Source organism: Alligator mississippiensis, chromosome 4 (genome assembly GCF_030867095.1).
Source record: "Alligator mississippiensis isolate rAllMis1 chromosome 4, rAllMis1, whole genome shotgun sequence".
Classification (NCBI taxonomy): Eukaryota; Metazoa; Chordata; order Crocodylia; family Alligatoridae; genus Alligator; species Alligator mississippiensis.
In genome coordinates, this window is record NC_081827.1 from 78,199,816 (window position 1) to 78,216,079 (window position 16,264).

The 16,264-nt window shown below is 42.0% G+C and overlaps 1 protein-coding gene across 6 annotated transcripts in view; it reads left to right on the forward strand.

Annotated features, from left to right (window-relative positions):
- Nucleotides 1-16,264, forward strand: part of PTPRQ (protein tyrosine phosphatase receptor type Q) — a 232,032-nt gene that overhangs the window by 202,578 nt on the left and 13,190 nt on the right. For 5 of the 6 annotated variants that reach the window (XM_019494047.2, XM_059726123.1, XM_059726124.1 and 2 more), the window contains 6 exons: nucleotides 265-346; nucleotides 4,658-4,748; nucleotides 6,333-6,409; nucleotides 8,253-8,387; nucleotides 8,501-8,626; nucleotides 12,793-12,941. In XM_019494047.2, coding sequence (XP_019349592.1) covers nucleotides 265-346; nucleotides 4,658-4,748; nucleotides 6,333-6,409; nucleotides 8,253-8,387; nucleotides 8,501-8,626; nucleotides 12,793-12,941 — 660 coding nt within the window. Of the gene's footprint in view, nucleotides 1-264; nucleotides 347-1,938; nucleotides 3,107-4,657; nucleotides 4,750-6,332; nucleotides 6,410-8,252; nucleotides 8,388-8,500; nucleotides 8,627-12,792; nucleotides 12,942-16,264 lie in introns of those variants that run through there. The other variant, XR_009461626.1, reaches the window with a different exon arrangement.

The window sequence follows — 16,264 nt, forward strand, 5'->3', positions numbered from 1 at the left end:
TACATTAATATCAAAACATTGCACTGGAATGCTAACTTCCTTAAAAAGTCCTACTCATTAAAGCTAACAATTTGACTAGGAGGAGAAGATGCTCTGATTTTGCATTGATCTAATAAAATCAAATAACTAAGCCATATATTTTGATTATGTGTCTGCAAATATCAATTATTAAAATGGATAACTGTTTATTTTGGTAAAAACAGTGGCTGTATGGGGTGGGGAGGAACCCTCACAGATTTCTAACTCCTTTGTCATTACTTCTAGGCCAATAAGCAAGAAATCCTTCCTACAACATGTTGAAGAGCTTTGCACAAACAACAACCTAAAGTTTCAGGAAGAATTTTCGGTATGTTGCTAGCAGTTGTCATAACATCGCAAGACCTCTAGTCGTTTCATGTATCACATTTCATGTCCATTTTAAGCATGCAAGGCCATGAAGGATTCTGGCCTTGATAATCAATACCCAATTACCAAGTTGATTGTTTAGAAAGTAACATTACACTGATTGGGATTGTGCACTCTTCACTGCAACCCGATCAAAATTATTCACCTAGTATGTCAGCAAAAGGTGATCTTGTCTAGACCTTTCCTGCACTGACATAATTCTCCCTAGTAATATTAAAAGTTTTTTATATTAAAGGGTTTTTTTAATAGTGACACTCAAGTTGATTAACTAAGAATATTACTTTCCTTATTTTGATCGTTTTACATGGTATTGTTCAATTTTGGGAAATGTTATTTATCAGATCTTTATACAAAGATCAGGGTATGACATGCATTAGACAGAAGTGAATGACATGTGATCAGATAAGTTTAATTTAGGTATATGTAATCACTTGAAGCAAGATCATTTTCTTAAACATATAGTTGATGTTTACTGAAGTCAGTGGGAGTTTTGCCATTATATTCAATGAAAGGAAGAACAGAACCATGCACTTTCATTTATTTCTTAGTAATATGACATCTAGACTCCTACCTACCTTGATCTTGTGAATACCCTCAGTAGGATTGGAATGTCACCCACTACTATGACCATAAGCTTTGGGGCCAGTAATTTTGCAAGTCCTCCAACTCCTGTTGAAAAGTGATTAGCTTTCAAAACCCACATGGCATTTATATAACAAATATACAGTTTCAGAAATGCTTTAAAACCTAAAATAAGCTTGTCATTTTTTTCTTAAATAACTTATTTTTTATAGCTATCATATTTAAATGACTTGTTCAACATTATCTGCTCCTTTGGTTATTTCAGAAATGTATCAAGATCACTTTTAATGTATATAATTATTTACCATAACAAAAATAACTTGTCAAGCTCTGGCAACTTTATTATTTTGGATTTATAGATTTGTCATGAATTACTTATTGTCTGGATTTATGAAAATGAAGAATCAAACAATTGTCTTTTCTATTGCTACATTATAACATTTCAGTCTTCCAGGCAAAACAATAGAAGTGTGAAAAGATTAATGGCATTTCCTACAGCTTTTTGGTTATGCTCTTTAGACAATATTGGTCTGGATTTAATAATAAAAGCACCATAACATTTTTCTGAGCAGTAATGCAAGGAAAACTTTTTTCAAGAGTAAAAGTGTTATTTCACTAAAAGAGGAGGGATTATAATTATATTACACATGACTGGCCAGATGAAAAGTTTTAATAGCAATAATATTTTCACATATTAAGGTTTATCAATGGAAAATTTCAAATATTCCTTTTTACATATAGTAATTACAAGATTAAAGATTACAGCATTTGTATAACTCACCGCCTAAAATAAGAGAATTTTCTATTAAGTAATAGTATTATCAGCATGATTTTAAATTTGACCAAATATGTGAAACAGAGACCCAAATTAACCAAATCACTAATTAAACTCTTAGCCGGGATTTTTATATGCTTTGGGTTTTTCATTGTATATATTTCCTTGACCTTCAGTTTCCAGAAGCCTGAGTGGAAAGAATTCCTACTGGATAGCTTGTCCAAGGCCAACCAGTACAAAAAGGCAGACTGTATTCCTGGCAGAGGACAATCAGCCAACTCACATGGGGAGCTGATCAGCTATCTAGATTAAAAGTCAACATAGTGACTTTTGAAGTCAGATGGTGATTATTTAGCTGCTCCTTTGGGAGGAGGTGGATAAAATATGGAATTTTCACCATCTAGGAAAAGCTTATAGAGATTAAGGGAGACTGTCCCAGGGGAGCGGGGGCACTGGGAGACCCCCGCGGCGGCCAAGGGGTCTGCTTACCTCCCGCAGGGCCGGAAGACCTGAAGAAACTCCACGCGCCGGCAGTGCCAGCGCGGGTCATCAGCCGGGGGTTTATGCGGCTGCGGCTGAGCGGCGGGGGCGGGGCACGCCGGCCGGGAGGAACAAAAGGCGGCCCCGCCGAAGCAGCGGGGCGGCTGAAGGGAGAGAGCTGGAGCACAGAGCCCCAGCGAGCAGGGGATCAGCCGCCACCCGCAGAGTGCGGGACGCCGCCGGGTAGAGGCGGAGCAGGCTGCGAGCAGCGCAGCGGATCACCCAGAAGTGAGGAGACAGGGGGAGAAGTCAGCCCCAGAGGTGGGGCAGCAGCCAGCGGGGAACCCGACACCCGAGGCAGCAGGAGGCGTAACAGCTATCCCGAGAGTGGGGCCAGCTGTAGCCTGTATTGCGGAGCCGACGGCGCAGGTAACTGCGGCTGGGACTATTGGGGAAGCAGGGAGGACGTCTGCATCCCAAGGAAGGAGGGATCAGGGCAGCACCCCCCAACTGGGAGGGGCATACCAGGTCCGAAGACAGCCGGTAGTGGCTAGGGTGACCGAGCCAAGAGAGGACAAGACGAGGACGGGTGAGAGGCCAGGACAGGAAGACCTGAGGTGGCGTATGGCCGGGGTGTAGGGGAGGTCGGAGCCCCGAAAGTACCCGCGAAGAGGCGTGCCGGCACCAGGGGATACCCCAAGGGAAGACCCCCCCACTGAGAGAGTCATCAAAGTCGTGGCAGGCGAGTTCTGGGGTCCCCCTTAATACCAGCTGGGGTAAACCCTGGGGCGTACCAACGAAGCTCGGGGGCGCAAGATCCCGAGCCCGGGCGAAGGCGGCGCGCGAACTCCTAATCGAACGGAGGTGGGTACAGAGACATTTTCAAAGGTAAACTGGAAGATAGTCACCTAACTCTCATTGACCTTCAATAGGAAATAAGCACCTAACTTCTCTTCGCAGATCTCTTCCCCAGGTGGCTCACAGCCCCTATGTGTCACAACTAGGAATATAGTACAGGTTTCTTGACTGCAAGCCTTGTTCTTTAACTATAAAACCATCCTTCCTTTCTATGTGAGTCGCACCTGCAGGTATATTATCTGGTATAGAATTATAAAGGCCCTCCAGTCCTCTTGCTTTAGGCTGTAGGCTTTTCATCAGCTGGAAGTAAAAATTTTCCATGGGATTGTATTGCACAACATGATACACTGTAGTTGTTTTGAACTTTCTGCCTAGCATCAAGTGTTAATCATTGCTGCAAATACAATAGTGGAATAGATGGACGCTTAGTTTGTTTTGTTATGGCAGGTCTTCCTTTTAATAGCAATATTAACAACCTGGAAAACAATGAAGTACAACGAATGCGTCTGTCATTTTTAACTGAAGCCATCAAGTAGGGTTGGTTGAATACTTCAAATATTAATGAAAAATTGTTTGAGTAAAAACAGCTTTACTGTTTTACAATACCCATGCCCTCTGCTTATCGGCGCTTTTTTTAACATTTCTTCATGTATGAACTTCTTTTCAGAAGAATGTTCATAAAGGACAACACTGTCTCAAATGCAACCATGCATTTGACAAGAATTAGCATTGGATCCTGCCCATCACAATGGAAAGGTTAATCATGATGCGTGGTAGACTTATTGTGTTCTCATCTTCAGTCTTTCTCAGTCTTAGAAAACTCTTCTTAGGAGAATGTATACACAAGCACACTCAGTATATAAAGCACATGCATTTTATTGCTATACAATGTGTATATATATGTAATAGATATACATATATAAAAAATATTTTCCCCAAAAAAGTTTTTCTTTATGAATGGTTCATTAATCTCTGCCTTTGAATAGTAGAAGTAATGAACAGTTATGAAGCTGTGGTTCATTTGCCACTGAACCAAAAATAACTTTTCCCATCCCCCTCAGTAATGAGTCAGTGAACAATAACTAATTGCCAGTGTCTCTGTTTGATTAAATGCTCACCAGTTCTCAAGCTGTGGCAAGAGTCCTCCCAAGCAACAGGAGTTACAAAAAGGCATTACTCACAAGTGGAGCTGAGTCACTAGGACATTGTTACCACATTATATGGCTTCATGAAAAAGACAGAAAAAAACACAAGAGGTGATAGTCTGACTTTATCCAGACTTTTAAAGGTGAAAGATCACGTAAGCTTAAATTGTTCAACTTGACAGTGTTTTCTGCAGCTCTGCATCTGACAGCATTCATGTAACTAGGGTTGACCGTGAGGTGAAATACTTCTGTAATGTTTCCAGCTGTTCTTAGAAATGCAACATATAACAGAACTGAGAAGTCCTTCCTCTTACTGGAGTGACCGTACAGGGGGATGTTGCATTTTTTATCTATTTATAATGCTGACTGCAAAGAAAGCTTAAAGACTTTCTAAATAAATACTATCTTACAGGAACTTCCCAAGTTTCTTGAAGACCTTGCTTCTACTGATGCTGATCTGCCCTGGAACAGGTCTAAGAATCGCTTTCCAAACATAAAGCCATGTATGTGTGTTTGCTAATCAGTGTCTTCCTTTTGCTTGTTAACTTTTAGAAGTCCAGTATATATTTGAAAGCTACCTTAATTTTCATTTGGTGTCTCTATAATGTGATGTGAAAGGTTAATATAGTAAAGTCCATGTTGTATTACAATTTGCTATCACATAATCTGTCTTTGTTCATGGGGTTTTTTCTAAGTAGGGTTATTTGCAAATGGCTTTCAACTTGGTCTCAAGCTTTAACATGCAGATGCAAGAAATTGTAGCCTGAATAGTTTCCTAGCTTTGTAATTTAACCCAAGTAACAAACTCTTTAACATTCTCCCTGGACTTTTCTCCTTAGTGAAAAGCAAGATTTTAAAAAGTGTAAAATCCACATGTTTGTGTATTAATTTTCCCTATGACCTTGGTGACGCTTTCCTACAAATACTTGCAAGCATGCTGCAAGAGTTCCACAGAAGATCAGAGTAAAGTATGATAACTTGTAAGCCAAGGCTAGATTTTATCACAAGAGACAGGGCTCTATCTTTCTATATTCAACACTGCTTCATTTTTCAGTTAATAAGACAGGAAATACCATTATTATTTTAAGCATTAACTGTGATGTGAGATGGGGGGCATAGCATTCTTCTGTCAATATAGCTACCTTCTGTGCTATTAACTTTTCAGAATAGCTGTTCCTATTAACTGCTGCCTGGTTCAACACATATTCTGCACGCTAATTTATAATAGCTAAAAACTAATATTTGTGACACCCAGTCAAATACCATCAGATGGGCATTGTATAAGCCTAAAGATTTACAAATCTTTCTCTTTTATTCGTTTTCAGGAAAAAAAAATTAGGATTTGGGCTATGGAGTTCAGTGTTTACTCATTTTGAATCTTATTCACACGTGACATCCTTTCTATGCGTCATCACTTCAGTATGCTCAGAGTGGGTCAAATTCTGAAGCCCTTACTCAGTTTTTACCTCAAACCAGAGCTCCAGTTGATTTAAACTGGAATTTAAGTGCCTAAATAGGAGTTAGGCATCTAAATGCCTTTTTGGATTTGGTCCTCAGACCCAACTTCGGAAACTTCCATGTAGTAATCATTTGCCTGAAGTTAAAGTACAGTAAAAACCTGAGGATTTGGCTCAATAACTGAAATTATAATCAACCAAACCAATAATCATTTAGTCTCCCACATGGAAGTCCCCCATGCTTGTGCAGCACCTCATTAGTGGTGTGCCCTTGGCTGCAAACAGTCATGAGAGATCTGCCTGCGCACATTAGATTTCAGCGTTGGGGTCTTGGACACTTCAATTAAAAATAATAAACATGAGTAAATGTATTGCAATCCAATAGAAGAAGGATGGGGGAGAATGACTATCCAGTAAAATAGGATGGTTAAATAGTTCCTGTGAGGCATAATAACTGTATTATAGTAGCAGGGCAGATGTAATACATAAGCACATCTAGCATTAACATTCATTTTGAATTCTCATCATAACAGCATCTTCTTATGCATGTCACAGTTTTTATTTACATCAACATCTTATACATCCCACAAACAAGCCATTATTATTAAATGGACTTTGTTTCTACTATAGATAATAACAACAGAGTGAAGCTGATGGCTGATGCTGGTATACCGGGATCTGATTACATCAATGCCAGCTATGTTTCTGTAAGTTGGAAATCTGTTGCTTTTTCTCAGATTTGTATTTACAAAAGTGATTTAAAAGAAAAGTTGTATATTTTTATAAGAACATTTCTCATTTTTCTTTTACTTCCTGCAGCTCCGTTATCCATGATACCACTTCTATTACTATTGATTTGGGTGGTTTTTAGGGGGACATTGAAGGTGATTAGTTTATAATTTAATTTGTGCATTTTTATCATGGAATAATATTTATTAATTTATCTCATCTGGTTTCCACTAAAGTTGATTATGAAACTCCCATTGCTTTTAATTGCAGAGTCAAGAAATATTTTGTAGTTTAGAGTTATTATACACAAAAGATACTATTTAAAAATAAATTGAATTGAATATTTACTTATCAATGGCTAGAATATTTTTGGTGAGGTTTTCATACAAATTATGAGGAGGAGAAAATGTAAGTGTTCCACTTGACTAAACAATAGATGTGTTGCTTTTCTATGACATAAGTAATTTTAATATAATTGAATAATATATTTGCATTTAAATATAGACAAAGAAGGTTACCCAAAAAGGTATAGGATTCATCAGTTTGAAAAGGAAAAACATGAGGTGGGGTGTAACTGAGGTCTATAATATCATGAAGTGAGTGGACAAAGTGAATAGGGAAATTCTTTTTATGCAGTATATAATTAACCTGTGAAACTCATTGCCACAGGAAGTTGTAGAGAAAGATATAGCCGTATTCAAAAAAGGGGTTAGATAAATTCATGGATGATAGATCAGTCATGACAGTCAGGGATGTATCTTCTAACAACCCTAAACCAATGTTGGTGGGTGCTGAGAGGGTATGACAGGGGCTGGATCTTATGTCCTCTGTTAATGGAGAAGACAAGGTCTCTTTTTCCACCCCATCTGTAGCGGTGCATCTGTGTGCCACCTTACCCTGCTTCAAATGTCTATACATATCATAATCCCTCCCAGGGGGTTGGCATTACTGATAATTCAAAAAATAGAAATAAAAGACAAACCTCAGTCTAAAATTTCCTCTCAAACCTTCCATTCCTAGTACATTGTCTAAAGAAACTCCCTCAAGGTTTCTGAGATTCATCAAAGTGCTATAACTTTGTCCTTTATATTCACTTTGATAGAGACAGATACTGTATGTACTGTATAAGAAACCAGAATTAGATGCTGCTTTTACTTGTCCTGGTTCACCTACGAGGGGAAAAAGGAAAGAAATAATCCAGAGCTTTGCATCCCTGAATTGTAGTTGCTCATTCATTCTTGAACTAGGGAGGGTTAACATAGTTTCCCCCTGCCACCTGTTATGTATATTATATATCAAATAAATAACAGGCAGCTGTGAATTATAGGGCTATAATTCCATTGAGGAGTTTTGAAGATGCTATAAACCACTGCACAGATTGTTTTGTGTAATCACCAGAACTGTGTGATGGACTGTCAGCTCTGCAGCATAATTTTTGTGTGTTATAGTTTATATACATGCAAACATAAGCTGTCTTAGTAGTAAAGCCAGGTGGCATGTGCGCTTCAGTCTTTCTGCTTCAAAAACTGCTCTTGTGGTTTAAGTTTGTGTTAAAATTCAGTATAAAACAAAGTTCAATTTTACTTCTTTTCATAGAAAAGAAAAATATTCAGAAGGATCCTCAGAGGGTTTAGAGATTTCTCCGGGATCCCTGACACTTACATTTTCATTGGAAGACTCCTATGCAGTGACTGCCCAGACCTATTTCTGTTTAGTGTGCACTGAGAAGGTCAGAACCTCAGGCAGTGTAGCTACAGGGATAATTATGAGTCACGCACACGCTTTTTGTTTATAGGAATTCATTAATTCTTCTCATCTTAGGGCTACCTATGTCCAAATGAATTTATTGCTACTCAAGGGCCATTGCCAGGAACAGTGGGTGATTTCTGGAGAATGGTGTGGGAGACTAGAGCAAAAACACTTGTGATGCTTACACAGTGTTTTGAAAAAGGACGGGTAAGTTACTGTCATATAAACTGCTAATTCATAAATTAACAGGAAATAATGTATGATGTTTCTGTGAAGATTATATATGATAATTGTTAATAAGAAGTATCATCTCACTACAGATAAGATGTCATCAATACTGGCCAGAAGACAATAAACCTGTAACTGTGTTTGGAGATATAGTGATTACTAAACTAATGGAAGATAATCAAAGGGACTGGACCATCAGGGAGATAAAAATTGAAAGAGTAAGGGAGAATTATATTTTTTCTTTCATTTTTCTTTTAAAAAATGAGCCTTGAACATCCCGGTGCTAAGATTTCATGCCATTCATCTCTTTGTTCTTTTAATTCCAGCCTTGCATATTTTGTCCTAGTGAGGTTTTTCAGATTACATTGTTTTCCTTTTTCTGATTAGGTAATTGATTTTAGGCCATCTTCGTGGTCTACCTTTGATAAATGCCTCCAGTTTCTCACAAAGAACTGAGATAGGTAACCCACATCATAGGGAGTGGTATATCAAGGATATTTGAACCTGTAGTATTTTTTAGGAAGAACATCTCAGTGTCTCTTCTGGATGAGTAGAATCTTCACAATTCTAGGATTATCAAAATCCCTTTGAGTATATCCCTCTCAAGTAAAGAGCAAGGTCCTCTTGTGCTTTGCTGTGTACTGTTAGCAGAACTGGACCATAGACTTGGCCATATCCAGCCCTGGAGATTTGCCTCAACACAAGTGGGAGTCTTCTGGGGCTCTCTGGAGGCCTAGCAGATAAGGGAGACATACCTATCTGTTGTCCTAGTCATAGTTCTGGTTCCTACCCTTTTGAGAAAATTAACAGCCAATGAAAGTTGGAATAAAATTTAGGCTCATAAGTAAATCCTGCACAGAGTAGTCCAAGATGTCTCTTGTATCTCCACAATCTAATCTTTCTAAAGGCCCCTGGTACTTGCTCAATTAATGGCGTGATGGGATCTGATCCCAACAGTCATGCCTTCTGCTGTGCCACACATGCATAGTAGGAAATGTGATTTTGGGATCAGGGATCAGATCCCAACAGCACCATCACTACTTGCCAGTACAGGGGGAGCCCAGGAGTCAGTTGAAAGTCAAGTGCCTGCAGCTTTGTTGAACTTTAGCAGGAACATGCTGAGGCCAGTTCAGGGCTCCACTGTGGTCCTGGGGCTGGGGCAGACAGTCAACTGAGCTGAGCTGATTCTTGCTCCCAGCCTCAGGACCACACTGGAGTTTTCAGCCAGCTCTGGTTATCCTGCCACATGTTCAATATAAGGTATGATGGAAACCACCCACAAAAAATGTTACACATCTTTTGTGGAATATTTTTTGTGGTTAATTTCACATTTTTCCCTGCTAAATCCTCACATGTGGCAGGATTATTATTTATGGCATGATTTACAGGTTAATTGCATCTTAGTTCTAATATCTGCCGGAGGCCAAATAGAAAGGTGTTCTTTTAGCATACTTAGTGCAAATAGAAACATGATAATTAGGCAGTCATATCAAAATTTAGGATCAAAAGCATACATTACAGGTTTCCCTCACTTTATGCTATACATGCATTCTTGGAAAAGGGTGCATAACTCAGATTTGCATAAAGGAAACTCATTTTACAATGTAACAAATAGGGATATGTTCCAAGACCTCGGCTGTACTGACCCCTAGACCCATTTCTACTAGGGGTGTGTGAAACGTGCTGTATTCAATTTGGCCAAATCCAAATCTGAAGACTCGATTCTGATTCAGAGAATCAGCAATTTGGCCATAGATGCAGCTTTATATAGTTTTTTCTATGTACCTTGAGGTACCAGGCACAGCTCATGAATGCTGAGATGGTGGGACGGATGGAGCATTCCACTGGAGAGTGGGGGGGCCCCCTGCATGCTCGGCGGTGGATGCCCCCCTACACCCCGGTAGCTCTGCGATCGGCTGTAGGGGGACCCCAGGTGCCCCCCAGGAGGCACCAGATGCTGAGCCTGGAGGGTGCAGGGGGGCCTCCCCATGTGCTCCCTGGCAGACCCAGAAGTGGACTGGAAGTGCTTCTGGTCTACTTCCAGGTCTGTTGCCAAGTGCACTGGGGACCACCCCCCCCCCCACACACACTTCTGTGGGATGCTCCATCTACCCCAGTATCTTAGCATTCACAAGCCACCTGGTACTTGGAGGTATGTAGAAAAAGCATTTAAAGCTGTGCCTATGTCCGAATCATCAAATCTTTCCAAATCTCTCCGAATTGATTCAGAGGGTTCTGATTCGATTCGGAGAGATTAAAGGGTCTCCTAATTCAATCAGATTCAGAGATTTGGCCACCGAATCAGGCTAAATCTCCGCCAAATCAAATCAGGGACCAAATTTCACACAGCCCTAATTTCTACTACTTCTATAGGACAATTTCGTTACTCACCAACAGCAGGCAGTACACACAAGCACAGGGTGGTGGTGAATGTTACTATAATGGGGATGGGAACTAAGGAAGCGTGTCACAGGCAGTGAGCAAGGAGCACGGATCTACACACAAGACTGTTTTGTTACGCGTCACTCCCACAATGCATGGCACAAAGCTGTGAGACTGTGGGCTTCCACCACCCTGATCACATAAGAGTGAATTTACCTTGCATATAACGAATTTTTGGTATAAAAAGGATCATCGGATAAGAGCGAATTCACACATACAGAACCTGCATAAAGTGAGGGAAACCTGTATATGGATGGCACAGAAAAGTGAAATATTTAAAAATTATATCAAGATAAATTAAACTTGTTCTGAAGATAGAACAGAGGACAGCCTACAGAGAAGGAGGACTTGATTTGTTCTTGCTAACAAAACACAAATGCATACATGTTAACCAATGTAAGGGCTTTGTTATACAGTAATTTTGGGTGGCTCCTGGAGTTCTTAACCCCTGGATTGTCCACATATTAACACCGTAAACTAGTTTTAAGCATTTGCTAGGCAGCTAAAAGTTATGCCACTCCAGGGCAGAATTATCTCTGATTCATGCTGCCGGGCTCATGTTACACTAAGGTGTAACCACTCTAGGCTACATCTTAGTGTAAACACCTACCTACCCCTCCCCCCCCCAGCCCAGATCAGACCGATTACCCCACCCTCCACAGCACCCTGGATCCTGCTCACTGCCCCCCACTCCCACCCCCTGCTTACTTGTGGCTGCCCACACTATCCTGGAGGGTTAACCTGCCTTCCCAGCTGCTGCCACTGACACTGCTGTACTTTGGGCCAGGCTCAGACCAGAGAATAGCAGAAGCTGGGCAGCAGAATGGGCCAGGAAGGCAAGATAATCCTTCTCTGCCCCTGTGGGACAGACAAATCAGGCAGCTGCAAATAAGCAGGGGGGAGGGAACCCTGAGGGAAAGGAGGGAACTGGGGATCCCTAGGGGGGAGGCAGGGGGAGCCTGAAATGGGAGGCTGAGGACACTCTTACCAAACTTGAGCTAGCATTGACACTGATCAACATTTGTGTGGCTCACAGAGGAAAGTATAACAAGCCCCTGAGGCTTGCAGAGAACACAAAAGCAATGTCTAAATTTCCAGTAACTGAAATACCTTGAACTGCATTAGCATGCCAGCTAAATGAAATACCTTGCTATTTATCAGGATATCAGTCAAATGTAACATAGTGTTGGCATTGGGACTACACTGTCTGATGCCCACAAATAGAAGGGATACAGTTTGTTTCTTTGGGGGGGGGGGGGGGCGCATTCCCATGCAAGCATGAAAAGAGTTTTGTGCACAAAAGATAAATCATTTGCAAATTTTGCATCCAGAATCCCCTCCCAGTACTCTAATTTAATATAGATCCAAGCTGTCACTATACATAATAATCAGTTGAAAAGTCAGTGTGTCACCTTCTGCTTTTATGCCTTAATATCGTTACTGCTATTAGGAGGTCATTTATCAGATATACATGCTTTTTGACCACAAGTACTTGGAACTGCCTTGAGAGTAGCAGATCAGGGTCAGAAAGGGTCTAACTGGCACCTTCTCTGAATAAATGTAAGCCAACTATGCTGTTTGGACTTCTAGAAGAGCTGGAAAAGTTTCAGCCTGTAATCTGTAAAGTGGGCCCCCCTCCCATGTCCCTTATAGCTTGTAAAATCCAGTGGAGGCTTATTGAGGCTCTTGCTGGCTGAGGTCATTAGCACTTCCTCATGGGCGGACTGGGTGCCAGCTTCCATGAAACAAACAGGCATTAAATCCCTGCGTGAGAAGTTCTCACAAATGCTAGTACACTTAACACATATCATCTTGCTTCAAGCCTTCTTTTTTAGGGATAGTTATTAAGATAATGAAGTGTTACAGTGCAGAATGCTTATAAACCGATTTCAAAATATTGATAAAATCTTGTATTATTTTGTGCTGATTTTGTGTTTGTTAGCATGGCGATTTCATGATGGTACGCCAATGTAATTTTACTTCTTGGCCTGAGCATGGGGTGCCTGAAACTACTGCTCCATTAATCCATTTTGTAAAGCTGATCCGTGCAAGCCGAGCACATGACAATACGCCTATGGTTATTCACTGCAGGTAAGCACTTACATTAAATCAGTTTAAAGTAGATTATTTTAAATGAGGTAGCCTTCATTTTAGATTCATTTTAGCCTCCGGGAAAGTTGCCAAATAGACAACAGCAAACACTGAAGATTTCTGTCTTATTCACAAAATGGGCACAGCATTGATAGTTATAGTGTTTTCCTAGAAGTTCAAAACAAAACAAAACAACCCACAAAAGCCTAGCAGCCCATTGACCTAACATTTTTAAGGTACACCAAGTTCCACAGCCAGCAGAGATTGAAGAATTAAAACAGAAGTTTGTATATATGGTGCCAAGTTTCAAACTTGGATGCCTGAAGAGAGAGAGAATCTATATTTAGGGTCCTAAATAAATGGCCTTGTTATAAGAAGTGTTCAGCTGTCATAGCTCCCATTGATTTCATACTCTGCACCATTAAACTATCACTTCAAAGTATCTGGGGAAAGCTGATTCTTCAGTTAGGCGCTCAGTGCCTCTGCATTTTACGTACAGTTCAGTGTCCCCACTGTGAGCGGGGACATTCCAAAGTACTGAGTCAGGTTGGGAACCAGAATTTAGATTCTTTCCTGTGGTCCAGAGTTGCACAGCAGACATGAGAAAGGGTATCAGCTAACTAGATTTCTCTAATTCTCTGTTCCAGACCTACTTTCTTTACAGTTTTTGGACAGATAATGCATTGGAGTTTCTTTCTCTTGCACTTGCTGTCAATAATACTAAGAAATCTGCCATTCCTGCAGCTACTCTTCCTTGCCTCTCACATCCTGCACAAAAGGCCACAGAGAGGCTGGCATATGAGCCAGCTACATTAGCTTTATGCTTCTGAGGGCTCCTCTATATTATGGGTAGTCCACAGCGTGAAAGCTAGGGTCAGATTTCATCCTCTCTGCACTGAAAAAGATGCAAAAAGGACCAGAAAGGGCCACAAAATCAGGTTCTACAATCAGCATTCATCTTTACTTACCTCAAAATGACCTTACAACAGCAACACACATTCTCATTAGGGCTGTGCGAAGTTTTGCTAGTTGTTTCAATTCGAGACTGTTTGAACTAATTTTGAGCTCGAAACAGTGAGATCGAATCAAAATGAAGGGCTTCGAAACAGCCTTGAAACAAAACAAGGCTAGTTGAAACGTTTTGAAAACTTTGAAATGTTTCGAGTTTCAAAGCCAGCAGCAAGAGACAGGGGAGAACCAAGGCTGTGCTCCCAGCCCTGGCTCTCCCCATCTCCTGCTGCTGGAAGCTGGTAACAGCACAGGGGAAGGGAACTGAGCCCACCCCAGCCCTGCAATCCACCAGGGGAAGCACTGTGATCCAGCAAGGGGGGTGGAGAGTCAGCCCAACTGGGCTCGCTCCCACCCCCACGCTGTCATTGGGTGCAGAGGCAGAGAGTCAGCCCAGCTGGGCTCACTTACCCCACCGCATTGCAGTCAGGTGCAGGGCGAAGAGTCAGCCCAGCTGTGCTCACTGCCCCCCCATACTGCGATTGGGTACAGGGGCAGAGAGTCAGCCCAACTGGGCTCACTTCCCTCCCTCCCCCCCGCGCTGCAGTCAGGGGTAGAGGTAGAGAGTCAGCACAACTGGACGTACTCCCCGCCCTGCGCTGTGATCGGGCAGGGGGGAGCGGAGAGTCAGCCCAACTGGGCTTACTTACCTCCCTCCCTCCCTGCCTCCCTCCCCCCCGTGCTGCAATCGGGTGCGAGGGCGGAGAGTCAGCCCAGCTGGGCTCACTTCCCCCTGCGCTGCAATCGGGTGCAGGGGTGGAGAGTCAACCCAGTTGGACTGACTCTCCGCCCCACACCTGATCACAGCGCGGGGCAGGGGGAGTGAACCCAGTTGGGCTGACTCTCCGTTCCCCTCTGCCCGTTCTAGCACTGGGGATGGGGAGTCGACTCAGCTGGGCTGACACCCCCACCCCCTTTGCGATCTACCACTGGGGGTGGGAAGTCAGCCTAGCTGGGCTTACTTCCCACCCCCAGCAAAATGTCGAAACAGCCTTTCAGTTTCAATGGAACGGAACAGCTGTTTCAAATCTAAAGGAAATTCGAAGCGGAACGCTGTTCCTTCGAACCGTTGAAACTGAAGGCGAAACAGAATGGTGCCATTTCATACAGCCCTAATTCTCATAACCATGAAACTCAGTAGGTATTCTCCACCACTTGAAGCTTCTATAGAGTGGTCTCACATTTGCTGAGCCTCTGTGATCATGTTCCCTTCCATTTGTTAGCAGTGTTTCCATATAAAATGTGGCAGGTTCTTAAAGTGGCCTGGTTAAGTTTCAAATCTTTTAAATGGGAACATCTATACCTACCAGCCTTTTGGACTTCATCCTTCAGGCTAATGGTCTCCCCACCATTTTTCAAAAGTGCTTTCTTTTCTAATCATTAAATATATAGAAAGGTTTTTTATTTTTCTTTTCTTTATAAATTCATAGATGTTAGGGTCGGAAGGGACCTCAATAGATCATCGAGTCCGACCCCCTGCATAGGCAGAAAAAAGTGCTGGGTTAAGATAACTGCAGCCAGATGCCTATCTAACCTCCTCTTGAAGACCCCCAGTGTAGAAGAGAGCACTCCCTCCCTTGGGAGTCCATTCCAGACCTTGGCCACTCTAACTGTGAAGAAGTTCTTCCTAATGTCCAGTCTAAATCTGCTCTCTGCTAGCTTACAGCCATTATTTCTTGTAACCCCCAGGGGTGCCTTGGTGAGCAGAGCCTCACCAATTCCCTTCTGTGCCCCCATGATGAATTTATAGGCAGCCACAAGGTCGCCTTTCAACCTTCTCTTGCGGAGGCTGAAGAGGTCCAGGTGCCCCAGTCTCTTCTCATAGGGCTTGGCCTGCAAGCCCTTAACCATACGAGTGGCTCTTCTCTGGACCCTCTCCAGGTTATCCACATCCTTCTTGAAGTGTGGTACCCAAAACTGCACGCAGTATTCCAACTGCATTCTGACCAGTGCCCAATAGAGGGGAAGTATCACCTCCTTGGTTCTGTTTGTCATGCATCTGCTGATACATGATAAAGTGCAGTTAGCTTTGCTGATGACTTCATCACACTAATGATCCATGTTCATCTTGGAGTCCACTAGGACTCTGAGATCCCTTTCCACTTCCGTGAAGTCTAAGTAAACGATACCTACCCCTACTCCTGTGTCCAGGTGTTTTGTAACCTGGTCATAAAAAGAGACTAGATTAGTCGGGCATGATCTACCTGCTACGAACCCGTGCTGGTTTCCCCTCAGCATAATTTTTCCTACTGTGCTCTCACATATATGAGCTTTAATAATCTTTTCAAAGACTTTACCAAGGATGAAGGTGAGAC